Raw genomic sequence first — 17,275 nt, 5'->3', positions numbered from 1 at the left:
AATACTGTTAATATTTTGAAACACGCACACAGACCTTTTTGGCTTGAATTAATATAATTCTATTGAATTCTTAAAAATACCACTGTTATTTTGGGTTTCAGTTGTGGGAAGGGATTTTACTTGGGCTTCAGATTTGTTACTGTCTTGGTAGTGTTTGGATAATGAGCCAAGAAATATATTGTTGCTTTTATGGGAACAGAAGAATTGGCAAATATTAATTATTGTTTTGAAACTCTTAAATTTAGATGCTCAGGCTCAGACAGAGCATATTCAGATGATTTAGACATTTTTTGTTGTTGTCCCTTTCTTGCTGTTCTTAAATGATCTGTTAATGAAATATTTTCCTCCAAAATTCTTAGCCACCTGGGTTTGCACAGCACCACTGTCAATGTCTTCTTTGATGTGAGGACAGCAGTCCTTGACATTGCAGCCCAACACATGCTCCAGCCCCAGCATCTCACTGATGCTCTGGAGTGTTTTCTGGCTACATCTGGATCTGCCAGTTGCTGTTGACTTTATCGTCAAAGGTGATATTGTTATTGTCTTCAATATGCATCTGTTTCTTTCTCTTTCTGGTGTGTACTTGAGGGCTTTGATGATAAAGGCCATCCCATCCAGGGGTGGAGCTGCCATCCCATCCAGGATTGTGGAGAGTCCAAATGTTTTCATTGGAGCTGCCATCCCATCCAGGATTCGATCATGTTTAATTGTCCATTTTCCTGTCATGGACTGCCTTCCGGTCACTGATTGCCTAGGCAATGTGGATGCCATCACTTTTTCTGGAGACCCAATCTGTGGGTCAATTTGGGAGCCAATGCCCCTCTATCATCCTCTTCTCCACACATCAGGCACACACCGATGCACAAGTTTGATCTCGTTGGGGCTGTACTTGGATGTCATGATGGAGGCACCTGCTGAGAGATGGACAAGCAAGCCATTTCTAAGCTCAACACTGAGCACCGCACTTATTCTTAAATAAACAATTCAGTTACCTAATGCAAGTAAATTCAGAGTGCACCCTGATGTAGTGGAAATAGCATAAGCCAAAAAGGGGAAAACTGAGATTCAACCCATGTCCTTTATTCCATTATTATCTCTTACCATTAAGCCTCTTCCGTAAACTTTCTGAGCATTATGTAAAGTGATATGGAGTCCCTGATGGTGCACATGGTTACCATGCTCAGCTGCTAACCAAAAGCTTACGTTCCAACCCACGGCTAGGCTTGGCATGCTACTTCTGAAAAAGTATCTATTGAAAGTCCTATGGCACACAATGCTATAGAGTTAGGGAATCCACTCAATCATAACTTTTAAAAAGCAGTGACATTATTATACAAAGAAATACATAAGATAACATGAACATAATAGTTGTTCCTGAAGAGAATTGCATTTGCAGTCACAGACAGGTTTGCATGCATAAAGAGCTTTATTCCTGAGTATATCACAGCAAATTAACCTTCCACTCATTTGTTCAGGGAAACCTGTTAAGCCCTTTCATTTATTTATTTTTAGTTATTTAATCTCAACATCTTCCTCCAACTATTCTTAAGTACTATGGACATTCAGGTTCCTGGCATTGCAAAGGTGGAAATGGTTTAAACCTTCCATTCTTCAATGCCATTGACTTGTTTTGTGGCTGGTTCCATTTGTAGATGGGGTTCCGGTCATCAAGCTCAGTCACCAGCTCAACCTCAAACCTCACGTTCTTAACGGGGATCATCGCCGCTAGCATCTGGGAGTCTGCTGGCGGCCTGTCCGAGTTGGCTGGGTCTCACTGAGCAGATTGGGGAGGCCAGCATTTTTGCTGACTGGAGTCATGCTATCTTTGCCAGTTTGCTGGAACAGACACAGACACCAATCGGGTCACGCCGAAGACATTCCTGTCTTGTGAAGCAAGTCTGTTTGTATTTTAAGTTTGCCAGGACTAATGAATTAAAACATTTGGACTCTCCACAACATGCCTGTGACAGGAGGAGGGTTTTCTTTTGCTCTTGCTTTTTCTAGAAGCATGACAACATCCTGGCTGTTGGAAAGGCAAGGAAAGGAGAGAGGGCTTGTGGAAGGAAGCGGAACAGGGAGGTCCCATGGGACGCTGGGGTCTGGGGGAGAGCAGGTAGCTGTGTGCTGTCCTGCCAGCTGTCTCTGCTCCTCAGATTGTCACTGGCTGCTATGCAGCAGGTGCAGCCTGGTCTCTTATTGAGTCTTTATTCCACAAAGGCAACGACTGGCCAAGGCAGTGGCTGGCCCTGGATTACACAAGGGCAGACACTCAACTAAGTGAGGTAAGGCAACAGGTGTGAAAACCCAGCTAAACGCCCGGAGCACAGGCAACTTAGCCCAAAGCTCTGTGGCAGCCTCCGAGGAGGAAGCAGTGGCCAGTTTCCCCCAGGCGGTGTGATGAGAAGGCAAGTTGGTTTAGGGGCTCGCTGGGTCCACAAGGCTTGGAGGTGGAAACTTGCTCACCTCAGCCTCCATCCTAGGAGGCAGACAGATGCTGTGGGGAGGGAGGGGTGCCAATTAGCTGTGCTTATCATTTCATTGTCTCTGGCTGAAGGCAGCCGCATAAATCTCTTTAGGAAACCCCGAAGGCAAATTTCTACCTCTTGTGTTTTATTTCTTCATTCAGAAAAGCATTGGGAGAGGGAGCCGAAGCAGCAGCACAGCCGTTTTCTCTTTAGATGTTGTGATAAGATGGTTGGTTGATGCTAACAACACCACTCTTCCTTTTAGCGACCACTTCAAGGGGGGCTGTTAAAGTATGTTTTGTTAAGTTTCAGATGGTCTGCTCTATTCCCTAGGGACAGGTGGCTAAGAAAGGGCGTGATTATGTCCCGATGGGACAACTGCAGATGTGTGTGCCAGAGCTGATATAAAACTTATCTTAAGTCACAGTCATTATGCATTGCCCTTTCCTTAAAGCTGTCCTTCATGGACTAGTTCTTTCTAACTTAAGAGTTACATGACATCTAAAGCGGATTGCCTTCCTGTTCATTGCTATTTGTAGTATTAAATGAATGGGCTAAACATAGTTCTAATTCTGACTGTGTGATAAACAAATGCTGTTTTTTCTTCAAAGTTATCCTAGATATTTAAGCTTGTTTCCTTTTAATACATTGGGTGGATGATTCCCTGTGTGTGCGTGGATATGAAAGTCCACATATGAGTATATCTGGATACTTACACTCTATACAAATTATTGTAAAAGCAAAACTCAGTGTTCTAGGTGCTATTTTTAGATAGGAAAAGTTATGGGAAAGAACCAGAAACCTAGCTATGAGAAAATGCTCTGCAAAATCAGTTCCCAGAAATCCCTGCTAAGGATGGCTAATGGAGTGCTTTCTATTTTGGCAGTTTTAGAAAATTAGACTTTAAAATAGCAGTCAAGAAGTTGGCCTGAAGCTTGTAGGTTACTGTAAATAAATAAAATATCACTCAGGGTTTTGACCTATGTGAGATGGAAAGGAGAAGTTTTAGGAGAAGCAAAACTAAAATAGAAAAGTTAAACAGATGTATTTAAATGATAAGGTATCATATTTTCAGCAATATCTTTTCCCGGTCCTTGTGAACATAAAATGGTCAAATGTGCTGGTTAAAATGTATTTGGGTTGACTTCTCTCTTGCTAAACAAAGGTTCGTGAATTTCTGCCCATCCCACTGCATCTTATCTGTAGGATGATGACTTTCCATTCATTTTATCTTAATTTACGAATGAAATAACACTTGGATAGATGGCATAGGAGAGCAATAGAGTGTTTTTCAGTTTTTCCTTCCGCTTGCATCATTCATTGCTAAGATATTGTTGTCTTGGTTGGTGTTTGATAGATTTATAAGTAGTTAATCAGATATACAAAGTACCTAATATCCAGTTGGACCACGAGACATTTAAAAACAAGCTGGTATTCTTTAGATGAGTCTAGGCCTTTGACTTTTTACCATTCCCAGATCAATAATTCAGATCTAATTTAGGATTTCGAGCCTCTAAAGCTAGCCCAGTCTGATTCCGTCTGCTACACTATTAAGCCTATCTCTTCTTTATACCTCTTAAGTGAAAATAAAATACAGTGGCAGCCCTTACAAAACTGGGGTTAAACTGTTCGGTGTGAAGGGATACTGAAAGAGCAAGTTGGATGGAGATTTTTACCACATCTTGCACACTCTATTTTAGCCATACTCCCCCCCCCCCCATAAGTCAGACACAATTTTTAATGGGGCTGAGGAATACTTTTGAAGTAGGGAAAGATGTTCAGAATTGGGAGACTTTCAAGATAAGAAAGCAGTGTTTGCTAACTTCCCCTTTTAGTTTTCCAGAGTTTCTGAGTATCCATGGGCATGGTACCAAGTAAATTGACATGGCTTCTTCTTTTCCTTACAGCTGGAAGACCCAGGGGAAGGCCGAGGCTCAGGTGCCCACATGATCAGCACAGCCAGGGTACCTGCGGATAAGCCAGTACGCATTGCTTTCAGCCTCAATGACGCCGCAGGTACACTGTGCTATGCCTTCTGCCTGTTACCAGTATGATGTCTAGTTCCACAAAGGGCAAAAAAAGTCCACTGACATTAAGTTGATTCTGATTCATTAGGACAGAGTAGAAGACTGTAACTGTTCATGGGAGTAGAAACCTTATCTTCCATGGAGTGGCTGGTGATTTTGAACCACTGACCTTGCTTGCAGTTAGCAGCCCCAAAGCAGCCACACCTGCAAATGCCCCCTTACAAGCTGAAGAGTTTTCATCACACATTGGTAGGGTATGGATTCCAGAGAGCACTCTGGTGGTACTTCACCCACCACCTCCGATTCTTTGGTTGCTTTTGCATAGTTCTTCTGTTTTTGTTTCCATCCACTGTGTTTACTTCCTTTAAGTATAAGATTAATAAGAGTAAATAGCACTATACTAAAGGGCCTAATGAAAGCAATGGACGTCACTTTAAAAACTGCATGAGAAAACATTCATGAAGGGCTGGCCGCTAGTTAGGTGACATAAAAATATCGCTGTCCCAGTTCCAGCAGCATTTGCTGAAGCCCGAGCTCCAAATGCTGCTTTCTCCCTGGTGCTCCCACACTTCCGGCTAAACAGGCTTCAGCGGGAGTGATGAATGGGACAGGTGAGGCCGAGTCTCTCGAAATAGTAAGGTCTGAGGTGAGGCTGCCATACTTAGAGCCCTTCATCATCGCTCCCCTCGGTGACCTCTTAACACATATATTGAGTTGCACCACCTTTGAACACAGGACTCAGTGGTGGGAGGTCACAGCCATGAGGCTTGGCACTTTTCCACGGTGGCGACCATTTCTCTCTGTCTAATGTCACCTGTTAAAATCGCATGCTTGCACCACATGACCATTTCAACCCTGGGTCTTTTGAAGACCAGCTTAAGTTCTGTATCTGTTTTCCTACAATGCTCATGAAAGGGTGATACTTGTAATTATTTTTCAGAATGATTGCAAAAAGACAGATTTATTTGAAAATACTGTGGAAAGAGAGAGAGAGAGAGAGAGAGAGAGAGAGAGAGAGAGAGAGAGAGAGAGAGAGAGAGGGAGAGAGTGAAAGCTAGGTTCTGTACAGTCTGATGTTACATGGCCCATGCAGACTAGAGATTATGTGGGTGATACATTTACCCCAGGTTTCCTGCACAACGGCACCCATGGAGGGTGTGCTCCGGTGCAGGGAGAAGGGAAGCCTCAGGTTTTGTGACCTCTTCTTACATTATTCTTCCTCTGGCCTGCTGCTGTGCTCTACTCTGATTCAGGGTTTGTCCAGAAAGACAGTGGCGAGGGAGAAGTAAGCCAATCTACCCCAACATAGGCGTGCAATTGCATTTAGGTGCCTTTCTTTGTTTATTAGGCATTTGATATTATTCCTAATTCATGAAACCTGCCCGCAGCGTAGGCATCATTATTCTCACTTGACGCGCAGAGACCATAGTCGAATTGTCGTTTAAATTCAGATTCGTAGTCTTAACGGTGGAACTCTTTATTATTCCATCCGGCCTCTCTAGGAGAAGAAAACAAGGAGAGAAAACCCCCCTCTTACTTTAAAACGCGTTCATCCAAGCGAGCTTTTGAGGAATAATCAGGCCTTGAGTGCTCAGTTCTCAGAACGCACATCATCCCCAAATCCCGGGAGAAGCAGGAGCCATCATTCTTCCTTCCGCTCCTCCTGCCCCATGGGTGTAGTACAAGTCATCGTGTAATCAACAACCGTAGAAAGAAAATGTTTGTATAAGAAGCTCGTTTATTCTCAACAGGGTTTTTACATCATAATGTTAGCGTAGACAGATAAAGGTACTGCTCCATTAGATTCATTTTAACAGAATTTACAGGCAGAAAAGCCACTGAGAGGAGAATCTCAATGTTGAGTCTACCTTAATGAGAGCCTTCTTGGAAGCACAAGATGTGCGGCTTGTAATCTGCTGCCATCCCACAACTGGGAGCGCGTCCATACTTTTAATCCACCAGTTTAGATAGATCCGCTCCACTCTCTTATGCATCAATTAAAAAACAAGCAAACCAGTGATAATGCTCTTAAATGCCACAAAATATGGGCAGAACTAGAGAACATTATGCTTAGCAAATTCAGTCAGTTCTACGCAGATCAACATTCAACATCACCATTGTTAGAAGGAAAAACAAAGAAGCGTTGTTTATACACCTGTAACCAAGACTTTGATGGCCACGAAGAGGCCAGAGACAGGGGTAGGAACGTGGAGAGGGGAGGCGCGGTGGTGGAGGGAGAAATGGAGGGTTTAACACGCAAAACAATTAATTTAAGAAATAAATAAAATAAAAATTGCGTCATTAAGGGAAAAACCCAAACCCTCCAGATTCCTTGCTCTTGAGATCTAAATACTGGTCTGAGTGGCCCAGAAAGGAGGAAAAGTAAAGCTGACATGGACTTGGAGTCTCCACTGAGAGGCAAGTGCATTTCAAACAGTTGCGAACAACAACAACAACCACACAAACATTTGTTCTAGTCTCTTTCTCATCTCTCCCAAATGCTCTAAGAATGTCTACTTGGAGATGCATGGGCTTTAAAATATATAATTTCAAAAAGAGATCGTCATTTATTATACACCATTCTTCCTGATCCCACCGAAAGATACTTATGAAGAACGGACCAAAATTAGATATACTAATGATCAATGTGTCTCTGTATCTCTGAAGGAGCATCACACTGGAGTGTCCATGGCAGGCGCTTGGGCTCATTATTTCTCTGCATCTACTGGAAGAGCTACTTGAGACAAACAAACATTAAAAATACACATCCGATTCAATAGGTTCAGGCTCAGGAATCTGTTTTAGACAAGTGCTCCGCGAGAACTTTCTGATCTGACAAATACGGGGTTAGCTATTAGTGCAAAACTGGTTTCACTTGACGCTGAGAATATAGAGAAACATGCTTTGCAGATATGTGGGGACACTCCTGGATTCTTGAATAAGCATGTGGAGTGTCACACACAGCAGTGCTTGTTGTCATGGACACAGTGCATGCCTTTGGCATTCCAGTGCATATGGCCATGTGTTTAGGGGGGAAACAAAGAAAAATATCAGAGGCTTTCATGACAAATAGGGACATTGCAGTGGACTTCTGGGAGAATAAGTCTAAATTGTTGACAGTTTATTACTGATGAGTGAGCAACATCTTTTGCAGAAGGAGAATCTATCCGTAAGCATAGATACTTATCTAGTTTTGTAAGTATTGTAATACTGTGCCTCTTTCTCTCCCATTATGTTAGGACTGACTATTCATTGTTTGCATTTTTTCCTGAAATCATTTGGTGTCGAAGTTAAGACTTAGGTCTTTGGACTCAGAGGGTGTGGGTTTCAGGTTCATCTTTCTCACTGTTTGTATGACCTTGGTTAAGTCATTTAACCTTGCTAAACTTCAGCTTCCCATAAACTTTATAAATTCATAACTCACAGAATTGTTGTAAGAATTAAATGACATCATATAGTGCTTGACACAAATTAAACTTTATTACCGTGACTGGTGGAGTCCCTGAGACTATGGCCCTGAGTCACGCTTTAGGTTCTGGAAATGAACTCACCTCTATGACTCAACTTTCAGCCAAACAATAGACAGGTCTATAAGGAGAACAGTAACACTAGGGAGCTATGCACACCTTAGAATAATTAATTTTTGAGATCAAAAGGGTGGCACTTACTCAAGGACAAAATACTGACGGGTCAGGAAAGGAGCAACAGTAACACGGGGAGGAATTGGACTGCATGATGTTACATTCAGGGAATCGCAATCAATGAGATCAATGAAAATGTGTATGAATTGTTGAATGGAAAATTGATTTGTGGGATAAATCTGCACCTAGTTTACAATAAAAAAGCTTTGTTCTTAAAAAGGAAACTACAAAGCAGTGTATGTCTTCTAGTTGATAGCAAAATAGATTTTATAGTACAGGATTGGCAGCAGCTATGTAACTAGTAATTACATGCTCTCAGGCTGATTTCAATTTATGGTGAACCCATGAATGTCAGAGTAGAGCTGTACTTCAAAGGGTTTCCAAAATCTGATATTTCAGACAGAAGTAGATCGCCAGGGCTTTCTTCTGAGGCACCTCTGGGTAGACTCACATGTTTAGCCTTTTGATTAGCTGCTGAGCACATCAGCCATTTTTCATACCTCCCAGCGACTCCTGCAGTTTTTCAGGGTCTAGTTATCTATTTGATTGGCTGTGGGTGTCCCTTGCTTCCTTTCTTTTCCAAATAGAACACATGAGCTAACCTAAGAGAAGGAAGTAGTGTAGTGTGTTGGGGAAATACTAAGACTCCAGTCAGCTGTAGCAGAGGTCTGAACTGTGTGAGTCAGTAACATCATTTACTGAGCCTTGCTTGAGTTGGACCTTGTGATGGGAAGTTACCTATATTTTAACTCAGAATACATAATCATGGGGAAGAATTAGCAAGTCAGTTTTATGAGTTCAACAAAATAATTTGGACCTGTTTAGAAGGAGTAGGAAATAAAAAATCTCTTTAACAAGAGAGCAATATAAGGGAGCTTCAAAAAGTTCATGGAAATAATCCATTGCCTTTTAATTCAATTTGTCCATAAACTTTTGAAGCCCCTGCATCTAATGAAAGTGCTAAAAGCTTGACTAGTGGGATACTCTAGAATATGGAGAAAGGAGAGTACCCAAGAAGCTTTCTACAGTGCCACAGAGACAAGCAATAAAAGCCTAGATTCGAAAGGAGAGACTGCTAGATCCAGGGGACTGTGTTAGTCCAGGTGGACTAGAGAAACAAATTCATACAAATTATATGTGTATAAGAAAGAGGTTTATATCAAAGAGTAATTGTATCCTAAGAAAACCTCTCAGCCCAGTCCAGATCAAGTCTATAAGTCTGATACTAGCCCATCTGTCCAATACCAGTCTATAAATTCCTCTTCAGACTCATGTGACACATGCAATGGTGCCGAATGCAGGAAGCTCACAAGCCAGTGGGTGGAAAGTCTTGTGGATCCAGTGGTGGTGGAAGCATCTAAGTGCTGGCATGGGTCTGCACATGGCTCCTCCAGCTCTAAGGGTCGGGCTGCCACCAGCATAGATCCATGTGTATTGTTAATAGGAATGTCTCACAGGGAGAATCCACAGGAGAAGGCCAAGCCCACATAGAGGCCTCATTGGTTGTTACCTGATTGACAGGTTAGACTCCACCCCTTTGCAAGTTGATAGATTATGTAACTGCCACACACACTTGGAAGCAAGGACTGAAAGGATGTAGTGACAGAGTTTCCTGGGAGAAGGGGAGTCTGCCATTGTCCATTGATAGCAGACAAGCCATAATACTCCAAATCAACCAGGGGCTTCCAGAAGTTTAAATGAAGTAAGTTTATTGTTTTATTTTATTTTATTTTATTTTTTAACATAGCCCTTTAAACTACATCCACTGTTTTGAGCTTGCCATTGGGACCCTTCATTCAATAACAGGTGTTGTTAGTGGATCCCAGGTTCGCGTCCATTCTAGCAACTCCACAACATGCTGCCAAGTCCTGTGCCGACTTTAGGGTTATTGATGCTCATTGTTGTGTTCCTGGTGTGTTTTCAGTGCCTTTCAAAGCTAGGGCCCTCATTTTCCAGCTGTATATTATATAATATTCTGTTGTTATTTATAAAGTGTTCCTTGACTGATGTTTCAGAAGTAGTTAGCCATTTCTTTCTCCCTCATGTGTCTTAATCCATAAATTCTGCTGTAAATTGCTTACCCCAAGTCACTCTGCTGATGCTTAACATATGGGCAGAGTTTCCAGCATCATAGCAATATACACATAATCATAATTTCCAGAAGTAGAAATGCCTGTCTGTAATAAGTGAATGATATGACTATTTTCTAACTGGGAATTCCAAAGGGTTAACTTCCTCAGCCTTCACGGAGTTAGTTTTCCCAATATAAGTATGCAGAAGAGAAACATAACTCCCACTTTCTTGAGTTAGTAGATACTCCCTTTTCCGAGTACAATTTATAGCTGGACTGACATGGATTTCATATTAATTATTTGAGAGTTTCCTTTAGCTGAGCTAAAATCTGGCATGTGCTCACACAAATTTAGACCTTGACTCCGAGGTTCTTCTTTTTCAAAATTATATTTAAAAAATTTCTTTCAAGCTATTGGAATTTTTCATATCTGAACATGAATTAATCATGTGACAGTTAATATCTATCCAAGACCCATGCTGTTGGAGTCTCTATTAAAGCAGTATCATTTAGTCTTCAAAGAGCAGGGTGCTTTGTGCGACAGTGGGAATGATGCGGACTAGCAGAAGTAGTCTAATTAAACTAAGTGGCTGTCTGTGTATGTCTACTTGTATAATTGGCTCTTAGCAAGATGATGACAAAGGCAGAGTTCCTTTTCATTGTCCTCTTCCTTCAATTTTGTTTCTAACTTCACTGTTATTGCACTCTCTCTTCTCATGGCCCTAAAATCTTCTGTACTCTCTTTTTCCATGATCACAGTCCCCATATTTCTTACCAAGCACAGTGCTGAGGAAAAGAATAAAAACATATTTTAAAAATGTTTATAATAGGGTATCTATAGCCACACAGGACACATTTATCGATATCAAATGATTCTTTGAGGTACAACTGGTTTATTGGTTGGAATCTGTTACATATGGCTTTAAAGAAAGTCCAGAAGAGAATGTTTTTTAAACATCTATATGCCTTTATCAGAAAAAAACTCTGTGACTTGCCTTTGAGCATAGAGTAGCTAAAGCAAAGGGAGAAAATGATGAAATAAGTGAAAGAGCTGAACAGAAAATTTCAAAAGCAGTTCAAGGAAACAAAGTATTATAATAAAAGGTACAAAGACCTGTAACTTGAAAGCTAAAAGGGAAGAAAATGATCAGTATATCTGAAGAAAAAAATTCAGGCTTCAAATGGCAATATTGAAGGCAGTTATGGGTAAAATACTGAATGTTGCAGGAAGCATCAAAAGATGGAAAAATATACTGTCATTGTATCAAAGACAAAGAACTGGTTGACAGTCAAGTATTTCAAGAAGTAGCACATGATCAATAATCATTGATACTGAACGAAGAAGTCCCAGCTGCACTAAAGACATTAGTGAAAAACAAAGCTCCAGGTATTGAAGAAATGCCAATTAAAATATTTCAGCAAGCTGATGAAGCACTAGAAGCACTCACTCACCTATGCCAAGCACTGGAAGATGTCCTTATTTGTATCCACTCCGAAGGAAGGTGCCCCCCAAACAATTAGGGAATCATTGAACAATATAATGAATATCCCACGCAAGTAAATTTTTGCAGATGATCATTCAACAGTAGCAGCAGTGCATTGGCACAGAGTTACTAGAAACTTAAGGTGGATTCAGAAGAGGATGTGGAAAAAGGGATATCATTACTGACTTCAGATGAATCTTGGCAAGAGCAGAGAATAATTGAAAGAGGTTTACTTGTGTTTTATTGACTATATGAGAGGGTAGCCCCCTGAAAAACAGAATTTTTCCCCCAAAAGTATGTATTTAATTTTTTTTTTACAAAACAACCTCATCATCTTCAAAGTACTCTCCATTAACACTTAATACATTAGTCAAATCTGTGATTCCATTCCTGAAAACATTTTCCAAATTCTTCTGTTTGGATGGCTGACAGCATCTCCCCCCTATTTTTTTCACCTCTTCTACTTCATCAAATCGCTGTCCTTTCATGTCCCTCTGTTTTTGCAGAAACAAAAAGAATTCTCAGGGAGTGAGGTCAGGTGAGTAAGGTGTGTGGGGCAAGAGAGGCATGCTGTTTATTGTCCAAAACTGGTGCACTGAAATGGCTGCGTGAGCACATGCATTGTCGTGGTGGCAAGACCAGTTTCCTGTCTACCACATATCAGGCCTTTTTTGGTCATACGCTGTTACACAATCTTTTCAGAACCTCTAAATAGAAAGCTTGATTAACACTCTGACCTAGTGGAAGGAACTCCAAATGCATTTTTGTCCGTTCTGGAAGTTGATGGATGTTCAGAATGAGATTTGTCATCAGTTTACCTCTCTTGAAATGAGAAAACCATTTGTACACTTTTCCTGGTAAGCTGTATTCAACCTCATAACAGTTTCTGAGGCATTTTTCCTAAGTAAGAAACAAAATTTCATAGTCACATGCTGTTCTCTTAAACTGGCCATCCCCAAAAAACAAGGGCAAAACTGAGCAAAACTGCTTTGATGAAAATATTCCCTGTGACCAGAGAGAAACTTCCCAGGTGATGCTACTGAGTGCACTAACTCAGAGCCAGTGTCTGGATGCTCGCCTAGCAGGGGAAATGTGTACTATGAAAGCTCCGTCCAGCGCAATCCCATTTTTGGGGGGCAACACCTCGTATAAAGGAATTTTAAAAATTTAAATCATTTTACTGGGGCTCATGCAGCTCTTATCACAATCCATATATACATCAATTGTGTAAGGCACACATACATTTGTTGCCCTCATTCTCAAAATTTTCCTTCCACTTGGGTTCCTGGAATCAGCTCCTCATTTTCCCTTTTTTCCTCCCCATCCCTCCCTGCTCTCCCCTCCTTCATGAACCCTTAATAATTTATAAATTATTATTTTATCTTATCTTACACTGCCCAGCGTCTCCCTTCACCCACTTTCCTGTTGCCCATCCCCCAGAGAGGAGGTTATATGTAGATCCTGAGATTGGTTCCCCCTTCCTACCCCCACTTCTCTCCCATTATCGCCACTCTCACCCTTGGTCCCGAGGGTTTCATCTGTCCTGGATTCCCTGTGTTTCCAGATCCCATCTGTACTGCTGTGCATCCTCTGGTCTAACCAGGTTTGCAAGGTAGAATTGGGATCATGATAGTTGGGGGGAGGAAGCGTTTAAGAACTAGAGGAAGGTTTTGAGTTTCATTATTGCCACACTGAACCCCGAGTGACTCATCTCCTCCCCACTACCCCTCTGCAAGGGATGTCCAGTTGTCTACAGATAGGCATTGGGTTCCCATCATGTGTTACCCTCATTCACGATGATAAGATTTTTTTCCTCCAGCCTTTGTTGCTTGAAACCTGGTCCCCTCGACCCTTCATGATCACACATGTTGGTGTGCTGCTTCCATGTGGGCTTTGTTGCTTCTGGGCTAGAAGACCACTTGTTTACTTTCAAGCCTTTAAGTCCCCAGACGCTATATCTCTCAATAGCCAGGCACTATCAGTCTTCTTCACCACACTTACTTATGCACCTATTCGTCTTCAGCGTTTAGGTGGGGAAGGTGATCACACAATGATGGTTTTTGTTCTTTGGTGTCTGCTATCTGGTCCATTCAACACCTCATGTTCACACAGGCTTGTGTGCTTCTTTTCTGTGGGTTTTGTTGCTTCCGAGCTAGATGGCCGCTTGTTTGTCTTCAAGCCTTTAAGAACCCAGACATTATATCTTTTGATAGTCGGACACCATCAGCTTTCTTCACCACATTTGCTTATGCACATGTTTGCCTTCAGCAATCGTATCAGGAAGGTGGGTATCAAGAAATGACTGTTTAGCTGAGCAAGGTGCTCTTGTATTGAGGGAATGCGCATGAGGAGGCCCAATGCCCACCTGCTACCCTAGTACTAAACCTATAAATATACGCACATAGGTCTATTTACCCCATAATCATAAGTATATTTACATATGTACATGTCTGTATTTAGGCTTCTCTGTATGCCCTTTGCCTCCTACTCCTTTCCTCTATTTCCTTATGCTTTCCTCCTGTCCCACTACCATGTTCAGCCTTCATTCTTGTTTCAGTAATTCCTCTCAGTTACCTTGCCCTCGGTCACTCCCTACCAGTCCTCCCATCCTCTCCCTCCACTGGTTTTGAATCACTCCTTGTTCCCTTGTCCCTGGTTTGGCCAACACCTCCTCCCTTCCCCTACCTCCCACACTCTCATGTCCCTCCGGGACCATTGGTCCCGTTATTTTCTTCTCACATTGTTTGTCCAGCCTGTCCTGTCTAGGTGGACCTGCAGATATAGTAATATGTGCATAAATGCAGATGGCTTTGACAGCACCAAAGTGGCACATGAGAACATGGCTTCGACGCAGCAACACTGACATGCCGACAGACAAAAAAGCCACTGACATACAAAATTTAAAAGAAGAGGAAAAAAAGAAAAAACAAAACAAAAAGACAGCAACAACAACAACAACAAAAAGCCTGTTAGTATCAAGGTCTCTTTGTTGATCTTTAGGAGTGTTTTCCTGACAAGTCTGATGGGGTGCCACGTCCTGGCCCCAAAGTCCATACTTTATACTCTCTTGGGACCTCCTTGCTCTACTTCCTCCGCCCCTCCATTGCACACCCACTGTGTTTTGCCTCAGTGTGGTGGGGTCAGTTCAGGTGCACATCCCCCACTGTGTCTCAGGTGCTGTCCCATGTAGGGTCAGTGCAGGATGTCGCATCTCATCGTGGGGCCAGCTATATGGTCCTCTCTGTACATTGGAACCTTCGAGCTGGGCTATCGTCCTCTGAACTTGGTGGACCCAGGCGTGCTCCGCTCCATTCTTTCTCCTTCCTTGTACAAAGGAATTTTTTAACTATGTGAATCATAACACAAACTAGTGATAAAATTGAGCAGAATTGGGATTTCAGAAAACTTCATTGTACTCATATGGAACCTGTGCTGGAACAAGAAGTAGTTATTCAAAAAGGAGCATGGCCCTTCTACGACGCCAAGCATGATGTCCTTTCCAAGAATTGGTGTCTTCTGAGAATATGTCCATCGTGTATGGCATAAAGGCTCCCTTCCAAGGAGCCTTCTGGACCTATGTCTTCCAAGACAGATTTGTTTGTTCGTTTGGCAGTCCATGGTACTTTCAACATTTTTTACCAGCATGATAATTCAAATGCATCAACTCTTCTTTGGTCTTTCTTATGTAATGCCTAGATTCCACATGCATATGAAGCTATTGAAAATACCATGGCTCTAGTCAGGCACACCTAGTCTTCCATGTGAAATCTTTGCTTTTACACACTTCCAAGAGGTCATTCACAGTGGATTTACCCAGTGTAATCTATCACTTGGTTGTTTTTTTTCACTTGAAAACAGTAATTTATGGCTTTTCTTTCCAAAGGTTTTTGGACTTAACAAAACAAAACAAAAAAAGGGATAAATGATTCCAGATTGCTTAGTTCATACTGAGAACTTGCCTATATTCCACATGCATATGAAGCCTTCATAATGCCTATATTTATAGCAGATAGGCCTGCTGCTGTTTGAAACAAGTTTCCGCAACTTTGTCTTCCTGTCTTTTGAAATCCATTCCTTACATGCCATTCCACATAACAGTATCCAAGTCATTAAAACAGCACAGAGGTTTATTTTGGTCTATTTAACTTTATTTTTGGCTTCCTTCTATAAAATGAAAAATTACAGTTTGTTTCTGAAAAATAAATTGGTCAATAAATTAATTTTTTTTGCTTCTACTTTACGTAAAACTTCATATTCAATCAGATACTTTTCTGGCTGGATTTTCTTCTGTGCTATTGGTGCTTAAAGTTGTTGTTGTTGTACTTGGCTGTGCTCTGCTATAGATTTTAGTGAGTTCTGAGCACTAATGAACTACATCTTCTCATTTTCTGCTGCTTTTGCAGATTAGTCCACAGCTCAATTAAACCACCAATTACTTTCTGAAATATTGCCCACAAAAATGTCCACAAAGTCCTTGTCTCTATCATCCTTGAACTGTATCATCTGGTGGAGATAACCTCTGGGTCCAACATGCTCAGCTGGTTCAGCTCATCAAAGTGCAGCCCAGCATCCCCCAGGATGTCCTTGGTCATAGCTGCAGGCCACGTAAAAGTGATGCTTTGCTAGTCCAGGTTGATGACTGTGGGCTAAGCTTTATGCTCAGTGGTTCTCTGCCAGCCTGGGTGTCTCAGCCACTGCTGCGGATATAGGGACTGTTTATTCAGGACATCACTATCTGTTACCATTTGAGTTCTTCACTCCTTTTTCCCTGGATGTTGATTGTGGATCCAAGTAAGAGGAAATACTTGACAACTTCAATTTTTTTTACTCTAGTGATTATGATAATGTTTATCGACCCAGTTGTAAAGATTTTTGTTTTCTTCATATTGAGTTGTAATCATACTGAGTTGTCAGCAGTTTGAAACCACCAACTACTTTTTGGGAGAAAAATGAGACTGAAGGATATATTCTTTGTTCTTCAGCAGTAAGTACTTCAAGCCCTTTTTTTCAGCAAGCAAGTTTGCCTTATCTGCATATTGTAGGTTGTTAAAGGAACCTCTGCCAATCCTGATGTCACATTCTTCTTCAGATTGTCCAGCTTGTTGCAATGTTTGCTCTGCATAGAGATTGAATAAGTATGGTAAAAGGATGCAAGGATACAATCTTGATGCATACCTTTCCTCCCTTTAAGTCACTTTGTTCTATTCAAATGACTGCCTCTTACTCTGTGTACAAGGTCCACGTGGTACAAATAAGTATTCTAGAATTACAGTTCTTTGAAAGATAGTACATAGTTTTCTGTAGTCTACACAATCAGATGCGTCTGCATTGTCAATAAAAAACATAAATCAACATCTTTCTGATATTCTCTGCTTTCTAGTATTCTTTGCTTTTAATTGTGATCCATCAGATATCAGCAATATTATCCTTTGTTCCATGTCCTCATGTGAATCTGGCTTGAATTTCTGGCAGTTCCCTGTATTGCTGCAATAATATTAAAATTAACTTCATGAAAATGATGCTTTTGTGTAATATGGTATTTTTTGCTAGTTTCACCATTCTGATTGATTACTTTTCTTTGGAATGG

General features: G+C 41.4%; 1 protein-coding gene and 1 pseudogene across 1 annotated transcript in view; one reads left to right on the top strand and one right to left on the bottom strand.

Moving 5' to 3' along the window:
* Positions 1-2,028: 2,028 nt before the first annotated feature.
* Positions 2,029-17,275, top strand: part of MAP3K7CL (MAP3K7 C-terminal like) — a 58,686-nt gene continuing 43,439 nt past the window's right edge. Inside the window, exons 1-2 of the mRNA XM_075543403.1 lie at positions 2,029-2,282; positions 4,373-4,481. Of these exons, the coding sequence (XP_075399518.1) occupies positions 4,412-4,481 (70 nt within the window). The 5' untranslated portion in view covers positions 2,029-2,282; positions 4,373-4,411. The remainder of the gene's footprint in view (positions 2,283-4,372; positions 4,482-17,275) is intronic.
* On the bottom strand, positions 15,836-16,280 carry LOC142438985 (intraflagellar transport protein 20 homolog pseudogene; annotated as a pseudogene).

Source organism: Tenrec ecaudatus, chromosome 2 (assembly GCF_050624435.1).
Source record: "Tenrec ecaudatus isolate mTenEca1 chromosome 2, mTenEca1.hap1, whole genome shotgun sequence".
Classification (NCBI taxonomy): domain Eukaryota; kingdom Metazoa; phylum Chordata; class Mammalia; order Afrosoricida; family Tenrecidae; genus Tenrec; species Tenrec ecaudatus.
Note: the sequence above shows the minus strand (reverse complement) of the source record. Positions and strands in the feature narration are given on the sequence as shown.